Raw genomic sequence first — 19,278 nt, forward strand, 5'->3', positions numbered from 1 at the left:
ACCACTGCGCCACCAGGGAAGCCCTATAAAGTGTTTTAAAAAATATATATTTAGCTGTGGTAAAAAACATAAAATTTATCATCTTAACCATTTTTAACTGTACAGTTGAGTAGTGTTAAGCATATTCACAATGTTGTGCAACCCAGCTCCAGAAATTTTTCATTTTGCAATATTGAAACTGCATCCATTAAAAAACAACCCATTTCCCCCTCCCTGCAGCCCCTGGAAACCACCATTCTACTTCCTGTTTATATGACTTTGACTATTTTAGATACTTCATATAAGCGGGAGCATACAGTATTTGTCTTTTTGTGACTGGCTTTCTTTGCAGTCCTCAAGGTTCATCCATGGTGTAGTATATGACAGGATTTCCTTCCTTTTTTAAGGTTGAATAATATTCCACTGTATGTATATACTACATTTTGTTTATCCATTCATCCTTTGGTGAACACTTGAGTTACTTCCACCTCTGGCCCACTGTTAATAATGCTGCTATGAACATGGATGTGCAAATATCTCTTTAAGATCCTGCTTTCATTCTTTTGGATATATACCAGGAGTGGGATTGCTGGATCGTATGGTAATTCTATTTTTATTTTTTTGAGGAACTACCATATTGTTTTCTATAGTGGCTGCACCATTTTACACTCCCACCAACAGTGCACAAGGGTTCCAATTTCTCCACATCAAGGGATCATGATTTTTTCTTATTGGGGCAACAGTGTTCAGCTCCCTGTTCACCTAGTCTTGCATTCTTTTTATATATTAAACAATGCCCATCTATTTTGTCCCTAGGGATATCGTGTTCTATTAACCAACTCAGATCTCTGTGGGTTAAGCCCCCTTGGTTGGCCCTTCAATCTTGCTGTTCATTAAGATAATTGTGACCCCCTGGTTCCTACTGTTGCCACTTGGCCTCAACTGATGGAGATGGGGAGGGGGGTTTGATTATCTCCATTGCTATCAATGACCCCAGCTCTGTGATTGCCTCTCCTGCTCTGCAGAGACGAGCCACCACTGAACTTAGTGATGCTGGTGCCCCTCTAGTGGCTGCGGTGAATGGTTTGTCTTCTGAACCTTGCATGAAATATAATCCTTTGGTGGGTCTTCAGGCCTCAAATAATAGATCCATTCCACTATGTCCACTCCCTAAGCTTTTTAATCCTTTCCTCCACCGTCTGATGTGGCAATTCCAGCATTCCAACTTTGCTCAGTGTGGGACATCACTTTTTCCAGGCTTCTAGGAGCACTCTAAGAACACATTGGAAACAACTCTGGTGTCCTTGCTGAAATGTAAACCCTATATCCCAAGAGAGTGCCCCTAAATTAATAAACTCTTTCTTATCCAGTTTTATATTCTGGTACCCTTGATCAAGCACACTCAAAATCTAATCCATGGGGCTTCCCTGGTGGCGCAGTGGTTGAGAGTCTGCCTGCCAATGCAGGGGACACGGGTTCGTGCCCCGGTCTGGGAAGATCCCATATGCCGCAGAGCGGCTGGGCCCATGAGCCATGGCCGCTGAGCCTGCGCGTCCGGAGCCTGTGCTCTGCAATGGGAGAGGCCACAGCGGTGAGGTCCCCGCGTACCGCAAAAAAAAAAAAAAAAAAAAAATCTAATCCATGGCATCCTCTCCTGCTCCTGCTGTTACATACTGGGTGTTAGTTCCTTTTCTTCCTTCTGAGGTCCAACATGTTCTCAGCTAAATTGTGCTGTGACTTAGCACTAGTTATCATCCTGGCAGCCAGAAAAGGAGATGGGGTCAGATCCTGACCTCTGCCACCTTCTAGGGAGGGGCCTTTACTGGGGATAGGTGATGCTAGCTCTGAACGGGGAGGCGTGGATCACTTTTGTATGGGAAACCAAAATCTTCAGGGACATCTACCATCCGAGGATACCGGATGTCCCCACTCCATGTGTCAGGGTTCCAGTACAGGTTTTCTCAACTAGGGCCCTGGCACAACAGATCTACCCTGTCTGAAGGTTCTAGTTTCCTGCCTCAGGTGAAAGTTTGTCTTTGAAGTTCTGCATCTCTACTAGTTTCTGAGTTGGGTCTTCATTCTTTACTGCTCTCTTAACAGCAGGAGAGAAGAACCTCCTTGTAAGCTACCAAAGAAGCCTCAGGCTTTCACACTTAATTTCAATTGGTTGGTAATTGCTTTTCCTTGTCTCCCCATAAGATGCCAAAGCAGTTTAGTAACAATCAGCCAATTTTCATGTCCTTGTATGAGTCATTTCCCTATACTTTTCAAATACCTGAATCATTTCACTGGCAGGAGGGTCTCCTCCATCAGATCATTCTCCTGAATTACCACTGGTGAAAGTTTTTCTGGCTGGAGACTGTTCCTGTCTCTCTATTATTTTTCCAATAAATTTTGCTTGCAAACTGAATGGTTCCTTCTTTGGTTCCTTTCTCTTGCAAAAATACCTTATCATTTACAGCTAAGAAAAGCTTACTGGTACTTTCAACATTCTGCCTGGAAATCTCCTTAGCTACCTCCAATAAGCTCATTAGGTACATTTTCTATCTTCCAAAGTACCATAGGTGACAGTTTCATAAATTATTCCACCACTATTTAACACAAGGTAACCCTTTCTCCAGCGTCCAATGGTAATTTCCTCCCCGATCATCCAGCCTCTACTAATAGTCTCTTGGCTGCCCTTCTAGCCTCTGTTTACTGCCTGGTCCCAATGCCAGTGTCCTGTGTTTTGGGTTTTAAGTATTGCAGTTTCCTACTTTAGTGTTTCAGTTTCTACTGCTGAATAACAAACCACCCTCAAACTTAGTGGCTTAAGACAACAATGATTTATTAATTTCTCACAATTCTGTGGGCTGACTGGATGGTTGGTCTTTGGTCTTGCATGTTGTGCTGCATTTAGCTTGCGTTTGCCCAGAGGCTCGGATGTTTGGGATGGTTTCGTGCCGTTTCAATGCCTCTTTCTCCACATGGTCTCATATCCCAAAGATGCTCGGCCAGGTTTCTTATTTGCAGCTAAATTTTAAGAGGGCCAGAGAGGACACTGTGAGACCTCTTAGGGCCTAAATTCTGGAACTTACACAATTGCACGTTCTACTGGTCAAAGCAAGTCACAAGGCAAACCCAGATTCAGACAGCACTTGGAGAAATAGCAATGCCTCTTGAGTGGGAGAAGTAAACTCACAATGCAAGAGCATGGATGGAGGTTGATTCATTGAGGGCCATTATTTAAGGATCTACCACACTTAAATTTAAGGTGCCTGTTAAAATGGAATACTATTCAGCCATAAAAAAGAATAAAATTTTGCCATTTGCAGCAACATGGATGGATTTGGAAGGCATTACGCTAAGTGAAATAAGTCAGACAGAGAAAGACAAATACTGTACGATATCACTTATATGTGGAATCTGAAAAAATATAACAAACTAGAGAATATAACAAAATAAGCAGCAGACTCACAGATACAGAGAACAAAGTAGTGGTTACCAGTGGAGGGGGATATAGGAGTGGGGGAGTGGGAGGTACAAACTATTGGGTGTAAGATAGGCTCAAGGATGTTGTATTGTACAACATGGGAAATATAGCCAATATTTTGTTATGACTGTGAATGGAGTATAACCTTTAAAATTGTATTAAAAGAAGTTAATACATCCTAAGAGTTCTCATCACAAGAAAAAAAAAAAAGATGCCTGTTAGACACCCAAGTAAAGATGCCAAATAGGTACTTAGCTGTAAGTGCCTTGATCCCAGAGCCGGGGGTTAGGCCAGGGAAGGAAATTGGGAATCATCAACATACAGACATGATGCTATGTGAATCATCCTGCCCTGCGGGTTCCTGGTTGCTGCGGCAGTGGACTGTGGAGGAGTCAGGGTGCCAGCAGGGTGCAGCGCTCTGAACGAGGCTGGGTAAAGGCTGGGGGAAGAAGGACATTCTGCTCTTGCGGCGGCTCCAAGTCCACTCCCCCACTCGGGTGTAGAGGATTCCACTAGCCCTCTCCTTCCACCTCGCTCCTTGATAGAGCCACAGGCGTTAGGGATGAGGTTAGGACAACTGGTCTGCACACAGAGGATATAGGACAGGCAACCATTCCACTGCCTTGTTTTGCCACCTAAAGAAAGGAACCCAGTAAAACGGGGAACGAGCCACATTGCCCTGCTTAATCTTCTTTCTGTTGCGCTGCATTTGCTGCCAGGTAGGACAAATTTGCAAAAGCAACTACATTCCCATTGTTAGCACTTGTGGCCATTTCCTCTCATTCTTCATCTAGAAGACAGTTTAGGCATCATCCTCAAATGTCCGACAACACTTTGTCAACCCAAAACTGATTACCCTTATTTTAGATTTTTCTGTGTTTCTTAGGAGGAAGGGGCTGTTTGCTGTCATGGTTTTACTATATGGAAGAGGAAAAGCAAGAATGAGGTTGAGTCTAGTATTTTTGAAAGAAAGAGGTGATTTCAGAGCTATTCCAAACCAGCAGGAAAGACAGGGGAGATAAATCCAACTTGTCCAAAGGAGAAAGCAAAGAGGAGGAGGGAATAAGTCGGAGGCTGTGATGCAGATCAACAGTTCTATGTTACCTGCTCTTCTCTAAGTTACTCTTCTCCGTATTGTCTTTACGAAAATGAAAACTGCCTATGTACCTCCTTTCTGTAGCTGCATCAGCCTCTCCCACCTGATAACTTAGGAAGAGCAGGGAATCTGTATTCTCCAATTCTCCCCAACCTTAACGCAGTTCTCTCCATACTCGTTAACTCTCCAAGATCTTATTTTTAAGCTGGTTTTGCTAATTTTTGCATTCTCCTCAAGGCTGCTTTCAAGCCCAGGCTGGGGTTGGGGCCGGAGCCGGGGTGAGGCAAGTACAAGAGTTTCTGGCTCCATCTCCCATTTCCTGAGCTGAGCTGGGCTGTACTAATTGACCTCGAGGGTCTCAGCTGTGCTAAGTTGTATGTTTGTTAGATCTCGTTAGGATTGTAATTAGTGCAGAGAATCTAGGTCAGAGGCAACTGGTTGGATTGATGGTCTCAGGGGGCATGAATAAAGGCCGGGAATAGCAAACAGGTTCCTCGTTCTTGGGTGGGGTGAGCCAGGGGCAGGGAAAGGTGGGACTTGTGTCAAACACACAGACAAATAGACACAGGGTCACGTGCAGAGAGGCGCTCAAAAACTGTTAGCGTGTGTGTGTTAGGTGTGTGTGTGTGTGTGTGTGTGTGTGTGTGTGTGTGTGTGTGTGTGTGTGTGTGTGTGTGTGTGTGTGTGTGTGTGTGTGTGTGTGTGTGTGTGTGTGTGTGGTGTTCGCTCCCACATTTACTCGGGTTTCTTTTCAACCTCTCCATATATGGTGTGGCTCTAGAGCAGCCTGGGGATTGGCTGCTGTTGTTGGGAGACTCGGAGGTAGGAAGACAGCAGAAAAAAGAACGAACCCAGCAAGGGGAGGGAGTGTCAAGGGGAGGGGCTGTAGCTGAGCTTTGAGGGTTGCAGAATGGGGCTGGGTCCCCTTGCCTGTAAGGTTTAGAAAGGGGAGAGATTCTTCGGGGCTGCTTTTTGTGTGTAATGAGGTAGAGCTTACTGTTGGCAGAGGGTCTGGGAGAGGGCAGGGAAGGAGGCAAAGCTATTTCCCTAGGGTCGGCGCAGCATTGGTTTGTGAAGGCTGGAGCGGGAGTTAGAAAAAGTTGTTTTTTTTTTTTTCCTTTTCTTTTCACCCTAAACAACCTACAGCTATGCTGTGGAAATAGCATGCAAATTAATTCATCAGCTTTCCAGGTCAACACCTCAGATATTCTTCCTAATGGAGGCCAGTCAGGACTGTACCGCACTCTGTTCCCCAAACCTGTACAAGTTAATGGGGGAAGAACAGGAAAAGTTGAGGAAAATGTCATTGAAATAGGAAATGGCATTTAGTTCTTTACCTGTCTCTACCCCTCGCCCCATTTCAACTCTGTGTGTACTGGATTTCCTCATCTCCCTTGCCTGGGGCCTCCCAAAAGATTCTCCCTTTTCCAGTTCATTTGTGTCAGAAAAGAATATAGCAAAGATGTTGGAAGAGAGGAAAGGAGGAAGAAAAATACACATCCTGAAAAACGTCTATCGGCAACTGTGTAGTAAGCAGGTTGCCCCGCACCCCTACTCAATCCACCCATTTGCCCCAGAACACGTGACTGGGAGGAAGTAAGGGAAATATTTCAGGTAAAGAAACTGGAGTGATGCAGTGAGGGAAGACGGATCTGGGAGGAGGGAAAAGCTAGAGTTCCAGCATCATTATCCTCCAGCCACAGTGCCGGTGCTCATGCTTCCTTAACAGAGATCACGCTAGCAGCCCACCACCAGCATACGCTCTTAAGCTGTTTTTCTAGCGGGGAGCCTGGCTTTGTGCTAAGCTCTGAAATTCTTGAAGACAGGAGATCAAGCTTTCTCCCTTCTTTCTATCTCTGGCCTTTAGCCCAGTACCTGGTATTCTCTCTCCTTGAAGAAAGGCTTATGGGCACAGTCTGTGGACTGGATCAACTCGTGTACCAGAACACAGTGACAGTAACCCCATCCCCTAAGCCTCATTCTAACTGTACTCCTACCACCTGAGCTACTGTTAATAGCCCACTGAGTCAAACTAATAATAGCAGCAGCTGCCCCTTACCAGCTGGCAGGCATTTTCCATACATTGTCTTTACACTTCCACTTTGCAGATGAGAAAACTGACACTTGGAAAGCTTGTGCCTTGCCCAGGGTCTCATAACTAAAAAGCCAGAATTTGAACCCAGATCTGTCTGGTTCCAAAGCTGGCCTCATCTTACCACCTTGTGGCCTGGTTTTGGTGCCTTAAGACTGCAGGAGCCCAGCGCCCAACCCTTAGTCTCCCGGGGTCCCTGATCTTTCTTTTCTGCTTCCCCTCACCTTTCTCCTCTCCGGTGTCTCCCTCCATCCTCTAGCTCCCCTGGGAGCCACAGATAATTGGCATGTTGGGATATACATGTCATTCTTGCTTTTGTCTTTTTCTTCATTATGTGGGAGCGACAAGGAAAAGAAAGAGAGAAGAAGGAAAATGCTGGTAAAATAAATTAATACAAAAATGCAGACTTACATATAGAAAGTAAATATTTTAACCTAGGCTTTCAATATTTGTGACAACGGGTAGCTCTGCTGACCATGCTTAGAGTTTAGGTGAGCAAAACTTGTTTGGAGGATAGGAAGTCTGGAGACCCAGGCTCCCTCCCCTCCTACCCCAGGAGACTCTGGGAATGACATGTAGGTGGCACTCTGGTGTACTCTCCTCACTCAAGGATACATGTGATTTAGTTATCTACAGGATAAATCTAGGGGAAATCTTCATGACTGTGAGTGGTGGGGACCGAAAGAGCATGAGAATCTCTCTTTCCTACAGATGTTCAACTTGGACAGATTCCCCCATCTTGCTTACGGGGGTTATGGAGTAATGTCAGAGCAGAAGAGTGGCAATTGAGGGTCTGTGTTTTGCCCAAAGGATTTTCCTTGTTTCCCTCCTACCCCACCTTCCTGAATGTCACACGAGGGCAGCTTCGTGGCCAGGACGTACGCACAGTTTGTCCCCATTTTCTCCTCTTCTCCCCTCTCACCCTTAGGTGAACTCTAGGTTTTGGCTCTTGGAGGTGAGAGGGGACCTAGGGAAGGGGATCAGGAAGCAGGGGGTCTACAGTTGACCCTTGAACAACGTAAGTTTGAACTGCACAGATCCACTTACATAAAGGTATTTTCCAATAAACCCTACAGTACTACACAGTCTGCGGTTGGTTGAGCCCTCAGGTGCAGAGGAACCATGGATATGGAGGGCTGTTAATTTACAGGTGGATTAACCCTCGCACTTTTCAAGGGTCAACTGTACTTCAAAGTGTTTTTTTTTAACCCTTCATTACTTGATTCATGGGACTGTCCCCTTCTTTCCAAAAATCATTCATATGTCGCCTTCTTCTTCTCTGGACACTATCACTGTTATTAAACCTGATCTTAGAAACTTCAGAGGGAAGAAGCAATCAAAATGAGCTGTGTAGTCTCTACCACAGACAAGAACGTCGGGAAGTCTGGCAGCTGCAGAGGTGGTCAGGAGGGTGGTGGTGTGAGCATAAAGATGTTTTTCTAAAGCTGGGGCTTGATTAGTGTTGGAAGTAAGGTTCGAGGAAGGAGAGGGAGAGGCTACAGGAAACCCTAGCTTGGCCGAAAGAGGAACCTGGGCATATATTTGGCTTTCCCCTTCATCCTACCCAGCTTGCATCACAAATCAGTTTCCGTTTTAGTTTGGTTCTTCCGTGGGGTTGACCGTCCCCGGTTCCCCTGTGCTAGGCGCCCCTAGCCAAATGACCAAATCCATCCCATCCGTCCAGGGCTGTATCTCTGAATCAGTGTTGGGAAGGGTGTGAGAGAGGAAGGGAAGAAACACCTCATACAAGAAAGCCAGGCAGCGTGATCGCAATCAGAGGCTGCTAGGCGTGAGAAGCCAGTGCCCGGTGGCGGGGCTGGGGGTGTTTTAATCGCACAAACCCTCCTCGGGACTGGGATAAATTTCACTTGTGTGTGCGTGGACAGGTGGCACTGGCTCCCACATCTCTTGAGCTAGGACTGAGTGGCTGAAATTTCACCCTCAGATTGAAAACTTGGAATGGGACACAAGAGACGGCCCACACCTCCCCCTCTAAACTTAGGAGCCCAGATACATCTTTGGGAGCAGCAGGATATTCCTCACCACACCTCAGAGGGGTGGTGCGTGTAATACGGTCAGACTGTGCCTCCGTCACCCTCTCTCTCTTCATACAGGTGAAAGCTTCTTAATACTGCTGTAGGGGTCACCTCCTCCCCAGATCTGAGGCAATTTAGGTCTCAGAGAGATAGATGGGGGGAAAGGAGTTTGGGAAATAAGGGCTGTAGGAGGGTCGGGCAGCAGCAAGAGCAACGAATTTGATCGTGTTTTTGTTTTCTTTTTTGACTGAGGTAAATAAAAAAGCTGTATCCTGCAACACTTGGAGATAAGAGTCTGTCCACCCCACACGTTCCAGACTCTGTCACCTTCCTCTACATCAGGCTCTTCCGGTACTGGCTATGCTGGCTGGGCTGTCTGAGGTGGGAGTCGGGGGTCTGCAGGTCCATCTGTCTGTACAGGTCCCTCAGCTCCCTGACTTCCTGGAGCACCCTCTTCGCCTGGCTCCAATTTGATGACGCCTCTCCCAGCAGCCGCTCTGTCTCCAGCAGCAGCTGTTCTGACTCAGAATCGGGAGGAGACCGAGGGGGGTCCTTGGCCTTTCGCTTCCCGTCTCCCAGTCCCTGAACCTCTGCCAGCAGCTCCTGAGTCTTCTCCAGTTTCCTTGCTACCAGGTCCTGGATCCGGGACAGCTGCCCCGGGTGGGGTGGGATGGGGGTCGGGGGGTCCTGGGCCTGCAGTTGGAGGGTGCGGGCTGCGGCAGTGTCCCGCTGAGACAGGATCTCCTCCAGGGAGGCACAGCGGCCTTTTTCTGCGGGGCTCAACTTCTTGGGTGCCTGGGGGGTGTAGGTGGCCCCTCTGTCTGGCTTTTCCCAAAGTCGGGGAAGGCCGCTTGCCCGGTCCGAGGAGGGCTGGATGCGGTCTGAGTCTGCTCTCCGCCGGCTGCCTGCCAGCTGGGCCACAGACTTGTCCAGGTCGACTCGAAAGCTCTCAGCACAGGAGGTTGGTTCCTCAGGGGAAGGGTCTTCCTCCTGGATCAGGTCCAAGGTCAGCATGCCATCCGAGGTAGAGGTTGAAGCCTGCAGAGGGAGAAGGAGAGAATGAAGGGGGTAGATTGTCGTTAGTGAGCATTTCAGGACTGACTGCCTGAAAGAGAAGCAAGCTGTGGTCATTTCCCTCCTCAACGTGCCTTCCCTGAATGAGAAGCCCCCACTCCTGACACAGCCCTCTGACTTTGTTTCCTATTGCTTATTCCTTTGATAGTGACTTAAACTTCTTTCTTTCTTTTATTTTTCTGTGACTTAAAGTAATTTCTCCTGGGGGACTTCCGTGGTGGTCCAGTGGGTAAGATTCCGCGCTCCCAATGCAGGGGGTCTGGGTTCGATCCCTGGTCAGGGAACTAGATCCTGCATGCATGCCGCAACTAAGAGGCTGCATGCCGCAACTAAAGACCCTGCGTGCCGTAACTGAGACGCGGCACAGCCAAACCAAGTTAGCAAATAAATAAATATTTTTTTAAAATACCAATTTATTAAAAAAAATAATTTCTCCTGCTTGTTTCCCATATTTTCCACTTTACTACGAGCTTCCTGAAGAGTGTCTTTTTCCTCTGTATTGTGGACTCTAAGCATCAGTTGGGTTTGACACATACAGGATGCCTGGCATGGCAGGGTAACTGTCCTTTTCCATCTGTATTCTCTGAGCCACACACCTCAACCCCCTCTGCTATTTGGACCTCAGAACTTCTTGCCTTAAAATAAAACTTGTTCTATTTCCAGAATACTGTAATTAAAAAAAAAGTGATAATGGTATTCAGCACCTTATATGTATTGATACATATGTTGTTTCAATCACTCCTCACAGCAACCGTTCAAGTGGGCATGATTACTGCCCCACTTTACAGTTGGAGGCGGGCAGCTTCAGAGTACACTGCAAAGTTAGGTTCCAATCCAGTTCTGTCTGATTCCAAAGCCCATGTTCTTTCTTTCTTTTTTTTAAAAATTAATTAATTTTATTTTATTTATTTTAGTTTTGGCTGTGTTAGGTCTTTGTTGCTGTGTGCGGGCTTTCTCTAGTTGTGGCGAGCGGGGCCTACTCTTCGTTGTGGTGCACAGGTTTCTACTGTGGTGGCTTCTCTTGTTGGAAGCATGGGCTCTAGGTGCACGGGCTTCAGTAGTTGTGGCATGTGGCTCAGTAGTTGTGGCTCACGGGCTCTAGAGTGCAGGCTCAGTAGTTGTGGCGCATGGGCTTAGCTGCTCCGCGGCATGTGGGATCTTCCCAGACCAGGGCTCGGACCCGTGTCTTCTGCATTGGCTGGCGGATTCTTAACCACTGCACCACCAGGGAGGCCCCCATGCTCTTTCTACTATACCCGAGTGCCTCTTTCCCTAGACACTTAGCTCAGACAAATGAAAGAAAATCCTTGTTCCTCTAAGTGCCTGTGATACATAATGCTGTTATCCGTCAGGACAGCTAACCACCAGACAGTAGCTTATGTTGCCTTGTACTGTATTCATCTCTTCTACTTTTCACTTCCCTTGTGGGTATATCTCATTTTCCCCAAAGGATGATACATTTATTGAGGGCAGGACTTTCAAATTCACAGTAGGTGCTGACTAAATATTTTTGGTTTGGAGGAATCAAGAAAGGGAACAGGGTGGAGGGACTTCCCTAGCCTTTGACCTTGGTACACAAATGCCTCTGGTGGGCTGTCTGAGATACAGTCCTGTCTGAGATGAACTGACGTGGAGTTGGCCCTTCAGCAATTTTTACTTTCTTTCTTTTTTTTTTTTTTTTTTGCGGTACACAGGCCTCTCACTGTTGTGGCCTCTCCCATTGCGGAGCACAGGCTCCGGACGCGCAGGCTCAGCGGCCACGGCTCACGGGCCCAGCCGCTCCGCGGCATGTGGGATCTTCCCGGACCAGGGCACGAACCCGTGTCCCCTGCATCGGCAGGTGGACTCTCAACCACTGCGCCACCAGGGAAGTCCAATTTTTACTTTCTTATAGTCTTACATACCACAGCCATTAGGTGTCCCCGAGTTGGGGGGCGGCGGGAGTGCTGGATTTTTGCCCTGTCTCGAGTTGGGTGTGCGAGATAGCTGTCCTCCTCAACGGTGACCTGAAGAGATGCACTGTGAGTCATGGGTGCTATTTGGAGACTCTGTCCCAACCCAGCTTCCCCTGAGGCCTGAACATGCCTGGACTGGGAATAATCCCACCTCATGAACAATTTCTGAGCAAGTCCAAGGGCAAGGGATGTATTGGACATGAAGGGGCTCCTTAAGCTGGCCCAGGGCTGGCCCATACATCAGAAAGTGGGGAAAGAGAAGTTGGCAGAAAAGACTTAGAAGTCAGAAGGAGAATAGGGTTTCAAAAGGGAAATAAAGAGCAGAGCTGGTGGGGAGCTAGTAAATGGGGCCCACACCATCCTCTTCCCTCTTCAGTGAGTCATTCTGCTCCCTCTGCCTCAGCGTCCCCTTCCCCACAATAAACCTCCTGACCTCATCCAAGATGCGGTTCTTGGCGCGGGTGATGGCGGAGTTGAGGGCGTTGATCCATGATTCCTTCTCTTCCGGACTCACTGCCAGGAAGATCAAGTTGGGTGCCTGTGAGGAGAAGATTCTTGTTTCAGTCAGGGTTTTACATTTGGCCTCACCTTGACAGTGAAGAAGTAAGAAATTATAATCTCATTCTCTTAGACCCAGCTCTTGGAAGGAGAGAGATTCTACTTCTGGAGTCATCCGTAACTAAAGGAAATCAGCCTCTATTCCTGCAAAATGCCACTGCTTGGAGGCTGTTTTAGAAACGACCAATGAGGAGCTTAGAAGGGTACCAGATATTAATACGGCACTGGAGATAATTAGAGGAGGTTTGGGGAAGGACAGGTACTAAAATAAAGATCTTTAAATGTTTGAAGAAATAGAATTTGACAGGAATGGCTTCCCTGGGTTTCCTCAGACAAGAGAAATTAGATTCAGAATTTCAACCGCCTATCACAGTACAGGGAAAAGTGGCTGTCTCCCAAGAGGGGTGTGTTTGTGTATTTGTGTGTGTGTGTGTGTGTTAGAGAGAGAGAGACAGAGACAGAGAGAGGGAGAGAGATATGATCTTTGTGGCTGGACAGTTTAAAGGCTGGCTTGCCTGGAAGGAAGGAAATGGCCATGATATTCTCAGGTTAAATAATAAAAGCTGGCAGGAGAGCAATAATTCAGGGCCTCTGAGCCAAGAGAGCTGAGAGAGAGATCCTGAAGGGGCAGGTGCTCTCCTCTGCTCCCCACACCCCTGACCTGGTCGATGTTCCGGTGGCCCAGGCGGCAGGCGGAGCGTACCGTGTTCCCAGGCTGTTTGGAGTGGGCAAGAGTGAACTTGCTATGATTCTTCTTGCTCCTGCTCTTGGATTTCCGGAGCTCTTCACACTTCTCATAGTCACTCAGGTCAAACACCTCTTGAACATTTTTCTCATCTTTTACCTAGGGGAGGGTTGGAGGTGAGGTGCTGAGGATAAAATTACTTAGTCCCTTCTCCCAAATTGTTAGTTACTGACCAGTCTTGGGAACCAGAAGAAGCCTGAGAGGGGAGGGATGACAGGTTACAGAAAGGCTGTCCTACCCAAGGCCCACAGAGGCCTGACAGTGGGGGGCAGCCCCCCATGTCCTGATTCCTCAGGTGGGTTTCCATTTAAACCCTTTGTCCGCACTCCCCTCAGCCAAGCTACCATTTCCAGAGCCCCAGTAGGTCTCTCTTCACTGTGACTCCCACTTTGTCCTTCAGAGGACATGGTTACAGGGCTAACAGTTTAATCCTATCATCCTGAAGTAAGCAAGACCTGGATGGCCCTTGATTGTCCAGAGGGAGGAGGTAAAGGCAGGGTCAATATCAGGGGATGTCTGGAGGGAACGAAGGGCTGCCTCCGCCCTCCCCTGTCCTATGTTTACGCTGTTGCCTTCTTATCCATCCCATTATCCCCTGGCTCCTTCCTTAAATACATACTATTATGAAGAGACTGATCTATCTCCTTCTTTTCAGAAGCTTCAGCACCATAGGACCAGCAGCCCGTGTTCAGTTTGTTGAGTTTGTTCAGACAGGGTGAAAAACACACCTGTAGTTCCTACCCCTCCTTCTTCCTTCCAAGGTACCGTGACAACCCAACCTAGCTCCTGTGGGCTTGAGAAGCCACTTAATTATCCACTGCTCTCTAGGCAAAGATGCATTTATACTCTCCCTGGAGGACTACTTGGAAAAAAGTGTTCTGCTACCTGTTTCCATGATTCCAGTTTGAGCCCTTACTGCCAGGAAGTTCTTCCTTGTGTCTAAACTGAGCCCTTCCTGCTTGTAGAAGGTGCCATCTTGCACCCGGTTCCACTCTCAGCATTTCTATCCATCATTTGGCTCTTAACTCTCTTGTTGAATGTCTACTCAGAGACCACAGTTCCGTCTACATCCTCCAACCCCAACCAGCCTTTTATGAGCGCCACAAAGCAAATTCTACTAACATTTCTGCCAAGGTCCGTTTTAAACTTCTCAGGGTTTTTTCTCCTCTCCCCTAAGGTATTCCCATAGCCCTAATCCTCTGAAGCTGTGATTTGGCTTGCAAGAGGAAAGAAGTCTTCATCACTGGCCTGGACGGAGCAGCCTGTGATTAGAAAACCCTTTCACCCTCTGCTACTTGCGCCTGGGACTGGAAGACCCTGTGGAATGAGCTGTTCAGGTTTTTCTGGGATGAGAGATGAAAACCACCAGCACTTGTCTTGTTAAAATTAAACAGTCAAAAGTAGCCTCATATGTTCCTTGGAAGACATCTACCCTCTCTGACTGGAAGTATTTCACAAAAGAGTCCCCACATCTCAAGCTCTGAAATAGGAATTGTGTGCCTGGAGGTGACTTCATTAATCCACCTGGTTCTCTCTTCCATCCCCCAGCCGATCTCTGCTCTTGTATCTGCCTATCCTTCTGACTTGGCACTGGACCCAGGGGGCTGACACAGACTCATTCAGGTGAATGGCTGCTCATACACCCACCTTGCTTTGTTTCCACGTGACCTGGCTCCTCCAGGGCTCTCCCCTATCCTGGGCTCCCGGGTTTTGGACTAGGAAGTGACCAGAAGCCTTGAAGGCTGTAGGTGAAAGTGGACAAGATGCTGGCAAGGGGTGTCCCAGAACAATTCCCAGAAACATGGAAGCAGGGATGCTGGGTGATGCATCACTCCTCTTCCCCTCCTTCCTCAGAGCTGAGGCTATCAGCAGAGACCAGAAATCTTGGAGAGGAAAGTGCTGGGTGTGTGTATGTAGCCAGGGGAAAAGAGTTACTTGTTCTGTTTTCCTTAGGGGAGGGGAGGAGAGGGGAACGGAAGGGGAGGGGAACAGAGGGGAAGGGAAGGGAAAGGGAGATATTCTGGCTTGGACACAACTGATAAGGAGCTCTGGGGAGCAGAAGACATTGACAGAGGTTAGCCCCTCATAAGGCAGGGGTAGGAGATGGGGTAAAGCAGTGAAACAAGCATACTCCAGTGCCCAGGGAAGATGGACAACTCCAAGACCCTAGTTCTCCACTGTATTGTTTTTGCCCATCTAATTCCCACAGTCTCATTTATAATTACCACCCACAAAAGTCAACCCTTTCCCCTGATTCTTTCTCCTTAGCCCACAGAAAGGAATTTTTCCCATGCTTGCCAAAAAAAGATGCCTTGAACTCAATTTCCTCTACCATGAGGTCTCCCTAAGGTCTAGTTTCTGTTCCTATACATCAGCTCCATGATCATAAGGTGCCCTTTGACTAAGAATGAAGAAAACGATTATTAACAACAAATACAGAAGGATTTCTTTGGTGGGGGCAGTTGCAAAAAAATACTGGCGCAAATTCTAGGGGAGAGGGTTAGGGATTTCCTGCATTAACATATAAATTACTGGGACCTCCCTGGTGGTCCAGAGGGTAAGACTCCTAGCTTCCCAATGCAGGCGCTGGGGTTCAATCCCTGGTCAGGGAACTAGATCCCGTGTGCATGCTGCAACTAAGAGTCCGCATGCCACAACTAAAGATCCCACAGGATGCAACAAAGATCCTGCGTGCCGCAACCAAGACCCAGTGCAGCCAAAATAAATAAATAAATAAAATTTAAAAAGCCCATGTAAATTACAAACATCATACTATATTAAAAAGAATCTTGACTCTGTTGGCTCTGGAGCTTTTGGGAAGTGGACAGAATAAAGCCTATAGTCCTTGATCAGTTTCACCTTTAACCTAGGCCTTTGTAGTGTGGAAACTGGCCCCAAAGAAGAGTACTACCAATAGGCTTATTCCCTATTTTCCTATGCCTTTCTCAGCAGTGGGCAGTTGGCCCCATGATCGGTCAGATGCTCCTGACTCACAGGATACCAGACATCCTAAGCTGCGGTCATTCCATCCTTTCCCCTGTCTCAGTACCCCTTCCTCCACAAACAAGGGTCAACTACGCTCTTTTGCCCCCTGACTCTGTTCTTTGAACAAATACAAACAAGAAAAAGATGTCTTGTTCCTTCTACCCTTTCCCTGATCACATGTTTTCCCCACTGATGTGTGGGAAGTTCTCCCTGATCGCTACTAGAGTTTCCTGCCATTATGGAGTTCAGGGAAGAGAGGAGATACACTTTGACACTTGCCTAAGAAAAAAAAAAGCCAAAAACCACCCCCTGGAAAGCCCACACATTGTGGAAAAACCTTGGGTAGGATTTGGGGTTGGGCAGAGGTGACCCTTAAAAATAAATTCTCCTGTCAAAGTGTTTCTCACCTCACTCCATCACCAAGTTCTCAGTGTAAACAGCAAGGTTTAAATACCCTTATGAGGGATCTCTTTGGCCCTGGCACAGCTTAGTTCTTTCTTAGCTGCCTCAGTAGATGTCCTGTTCAGATGAATACTTTCTCTAGGACTGCGCATGTGTCTATTTCAATACCATAAAAGGATTTATTTACCTAAATATAGTCTATGCAGAAAGCAGAAGAGGTTAGAACTCAGGGAGGACTTCGCAGTTAGCCCTGGGTGAGGGGGCGGGTGGAGGGTCATCCTACTAGGGGAACTCAGGACAGTCTCCTAGGCGATGCTGACACAGTCAAAGAGGTAGGGACTGGAATGACTTCTAACCTACAGAGGGGCAATTTCAGTTTCTCAATATTACTATGTGTCATTTATCCCAAGAATTAGAGATAACAGAGAGAGTAATCTGGATTCAATATGTGGGCTCAGGTTCTGACCCAATGTGGACTGTGGTTTTCATTTTAACTATAGCCCCAAAGACACAGACACACAGGGATTCATAACTCCATTCTCCCTTCTGCTATAACTGGTGGGGGGCAGCTGGTCAGGAAGGAATGGAGAATGAGTTCCCTGCTTCTTTGTTTTTCAGTGGAGTGGGGATGGGGAACAGAGAACATGTTGGTTAGGGACACTGGCTTCAACAGAAACCACTGCCACTTACAAATACTCTACCTGAGGTCATGTGAGACTGACCCTGGGTTGTATGTGTGTTTTCTGTGATTCAGGGCAGCTGCACTACTGATATGACTTGTATATGTCCCTGTGAGAGACAGGAAAGGGGAGGCTAGCTGGGTTGGGATGGGGAGGGCAGGAAGGAGTGGAGAATAAGCTGAACAGTGTTTCAGCAGCAACAGCAAAGAAAAAATAATCCTACGGTCAGCTAGAGGCCAGGATAGGGTGGGGGCCAGCAGGGGACACTTAAAACTTTTGGGACATTCTTGGGAGGGAGTTATCATGGTTGTCAGAAAGGTATTTCCAAAGAAAAATTTTTAAATAAGATGCAAACTCAACTTCTAATTCTAACTCCAGTCTCCTCATTAAAGGGTGACCTTTCTCTGCAGATAAGATGGGGGTAGAGACCAACCAGACCGCTGAACTAGCTTTTGGAACAAAATGAGGAATGAGGTAAGGGGGAGATGAGAAGTAGATAAGACCCCTGCGGAGAGACAAAGTGGGGACTATGAGAAAACAGGGATAGTTAGCGGCAAAGGGCACCTACCTCTTTTTCGGAGATGTAGAGCTGGTCCCCTTTCAGCACCACGTAGCGGTTTTTCCAAATCTCCCTGAAAATCCCTTTCCCGCAGAATTTCCGGACCCAGCCGACCTTCTCAGGCGGTGCAGACTGATGATTTCCATCCTGAGGCCCCTGCCCCCCGAGCCAGATGAGAACCACACGATTAGGTGATTACAGCTTTTTCCTCCTCCCGTTCCGTCCCCAGCGCCCTCCTCAGTCCCCGGTCCCCTCCTTCCCGCGTCCGCCCCGCCGCAGCTGGAGTCTGGGAGACCCGCGTTCGCTCCCCACTTCTTCAAAGCCTTTCACTCCAAGGAACTCGCTTCCCCATCGCTCCCCTCCCCCTTCTCCCAAATAAACAACTGGAACTGCCAGTGGAAGGGGTGAGGGCCCGGCTGGAGCCGAGGGGTGGCCTTCGGGTCTCCGCCGAGCCCCCCGCCCCCTCCCCCAGCCTCCCTCCTCGCCGCGCCGGGATTAACGGCATTTTATTTTATTTCTCATTGTCTTCTCGCCGCTGCAGAGCGCGATGCCGGCGGCCGCCAGCCGCCCGAGGAAGGGGAGGCCGGGGGTCGGGTAGAAACTCAGCCAAGTTAACCCCCAGCCCAAGTAAACAAACAAAAGCCCCCGCCGGTGCCTCGTCGTGGGGCCCAGCGCGCCGAGGCCGAGGCTAAGGGGACCGGCGATCGGGCCACGGGCCGGAAGGAGGGGGCTGGCGCGGGGCGTCCCCGGCCCCCAACCCGGCCGCCCGCGGCCCCGACGGGGCTGGGGTCCTCGGGGCACAAAGTCAGCGGCGGGCACGGGGCGGGCGGGCGCACTCACCCGCTTGGTGGAATTGTTCTTCTTCATCATTCCGGGCGGGCGGGCGGACGCGGGCGCCGAGGGGCGGCCCCGCGTCGGGGGCCGAGGCCGCTTCGAGGGGGCTCCTGCCCAGGGGGAGGGTGCGGAGAGGCCCCCGGCGCCGCCGCCGCCGCTCCTCCCTCCCTCCCTCTCCCCTTCTTTGTAGCTCCGGTTACACTAAAGGCCGGCCTCCCTCGCGCTCGCACACACACGCACGCCCGCTCCCCGCCCCTCGGCGCCCTCCATCCCGGCGCCCACGCGGCCTGGGCCCCCGAAAGCTCCCCCGCCGCCCGCCCGCCCGGCCCGGCCCGGCCCGGCCGCTCCCCCGGCCCGGCGCGCTGTGGGAGGCCCAGCCCGCGCCCCGCAGCTCCATCCACCCGCCCGCTGACGTTGCGAGTTCAGAATAAAGGGCGAATCGCCGAGCCGGAGAGAGTGCGCTCCCTCCACCCCCCTCCTTTGTTTCTGACTCACTGAGGGTGAAGAAGACAGACCTAAACCCCGCCGGAGAACGGCGTCTGGAGAGGCAGGGAGTCCGAGACTCCCACGGACCGCCGGAGCGAGAGGTGGAGCCAGAAAAGACAGCCCGGGCCGACCTGCCGAGAGAGACGGCAGGGGCGGATGGAGCGGATGATAGAGAGACAGGGAGGTTTATGAAGACCGGCGATAACCTAGATCGGGATCCTCTCCCCCTCAAAGCCAAAACAAAAACAAGAACGTGAGCTGGAAGGGCGCGTTACCCAGGACTGGCAACTGGAATTCACACTCCCTAGGTGGTACAGATAGTGGT

General features: G+C 49.1%; 1 protein-coding gene and 1 long non-coding RNA gene across 4 annotated transcripts; both read right to left on the reverse strand.

Annotated features, from left to right (window-relative positions):
- Nucleotides 1-2,789: 2,789 nt before the first annotated feature.
- Nucleotides 2,790-6,845, reverse strand: LOC132514412 (uncharacterized). Its single transcript, XR_009538773.1, has 2 exons — nucleotides 3,774-6,845; nucleotides 2,790-2,991 (listed from the first exon to the last, which is right to left on the reverse strand). It is a non-coding gene; the product is annotated as an uncharacterized LOC132514412 (long non-coding RNA).
- Nucleotides 6,846-8,893: 2,048 nt separating this feature from the next.
- PLEKHO1 (pleckstrin homology domain containing O1) lies at nucleotides 8,894-18,630 on the reverse strand. 3 transcript variants are annotated; one of them, XM_060139078.1, is made up of 6 exons: nucleotides 18,474-18,630; nucleotides 17,643-17,789; nucleotides 12,966-13,106; nucleotides 12,138-12,242; nucleotides 11,654-11,755; nucleotides 8,894-9,713 (listed from the first exon to the last, which is right to left on the reverse strand). In XM_060139078.1, exons 1-6 carry the CDS (start codon nucleotides 18,501-18,503, stop codon nucleotides 9,009-9,011), a joined length of 1,230 nt encoding a protein of 409 aa, XP_059995061.1. In that variant the 5' UTR covers nucleotides 18,504-18,630; the 3' UTR covers nucleotides 8,894-9,008. The 3 variants fall into 3 exon arrangements, with proteins under 3 accessions (XP_059995061.1, XP_059995060.1, XP_059995062.1); XM_060139077.1 differs by having other exon boundaries at nucleotides 12,924-13,106; XM_060139079.1 differs by lacking the exons at nucleotides 17,643-17,789; nucleotides 18,474-18,630 and adding an exon at nucleotides 14,655-14,722 and having other exon boundaries at nucleotides 12,924-13,106.
- Between the last annotated feature and the right edge of the window lie 648 nt (nucleotides 18,631-19,278).

Source organism: Lagenorhynchus albirostris, chromosome 2 (assembly GCF_949774975.1).
Source record: "Lagenorhynchus albirostris chromosome 2, mLagAlb1.1, whole genome shotgun sequence".
Classification (NCBI taxonomy): domain Eukaryota; kingdom Metazoa; phylum Chordata; class Mammalia; order Artiodactyla; family Delphinidae; genus Lagenorhynchus; species Lagenorhynchus albirostris.

Excerpts from the sequence above, each read along its gene's own strand:
- PLEKHO1 (XM_060139077.1), bottom strand. The coding sequence starts at position 18,503 with ATGATGAAGAAGAACAATTCCACCAAGCGG. Across the intron at positions 13,107-17,642 it reads TCTACATCTCCGAAAAAGAG|GTAAAAGATGAGAAAAATGT; the intron begins GTAGGTGCCCTT and ends ACCCTCCCCTAG. Across the intron at positions 12,243-12,923 it reads GCCACCGGAACATCGACCAG|GCACCCAACTTGATCTTCCT; the intron begins GTCAGGGGTGTG and ends TTCTCCTCACAG.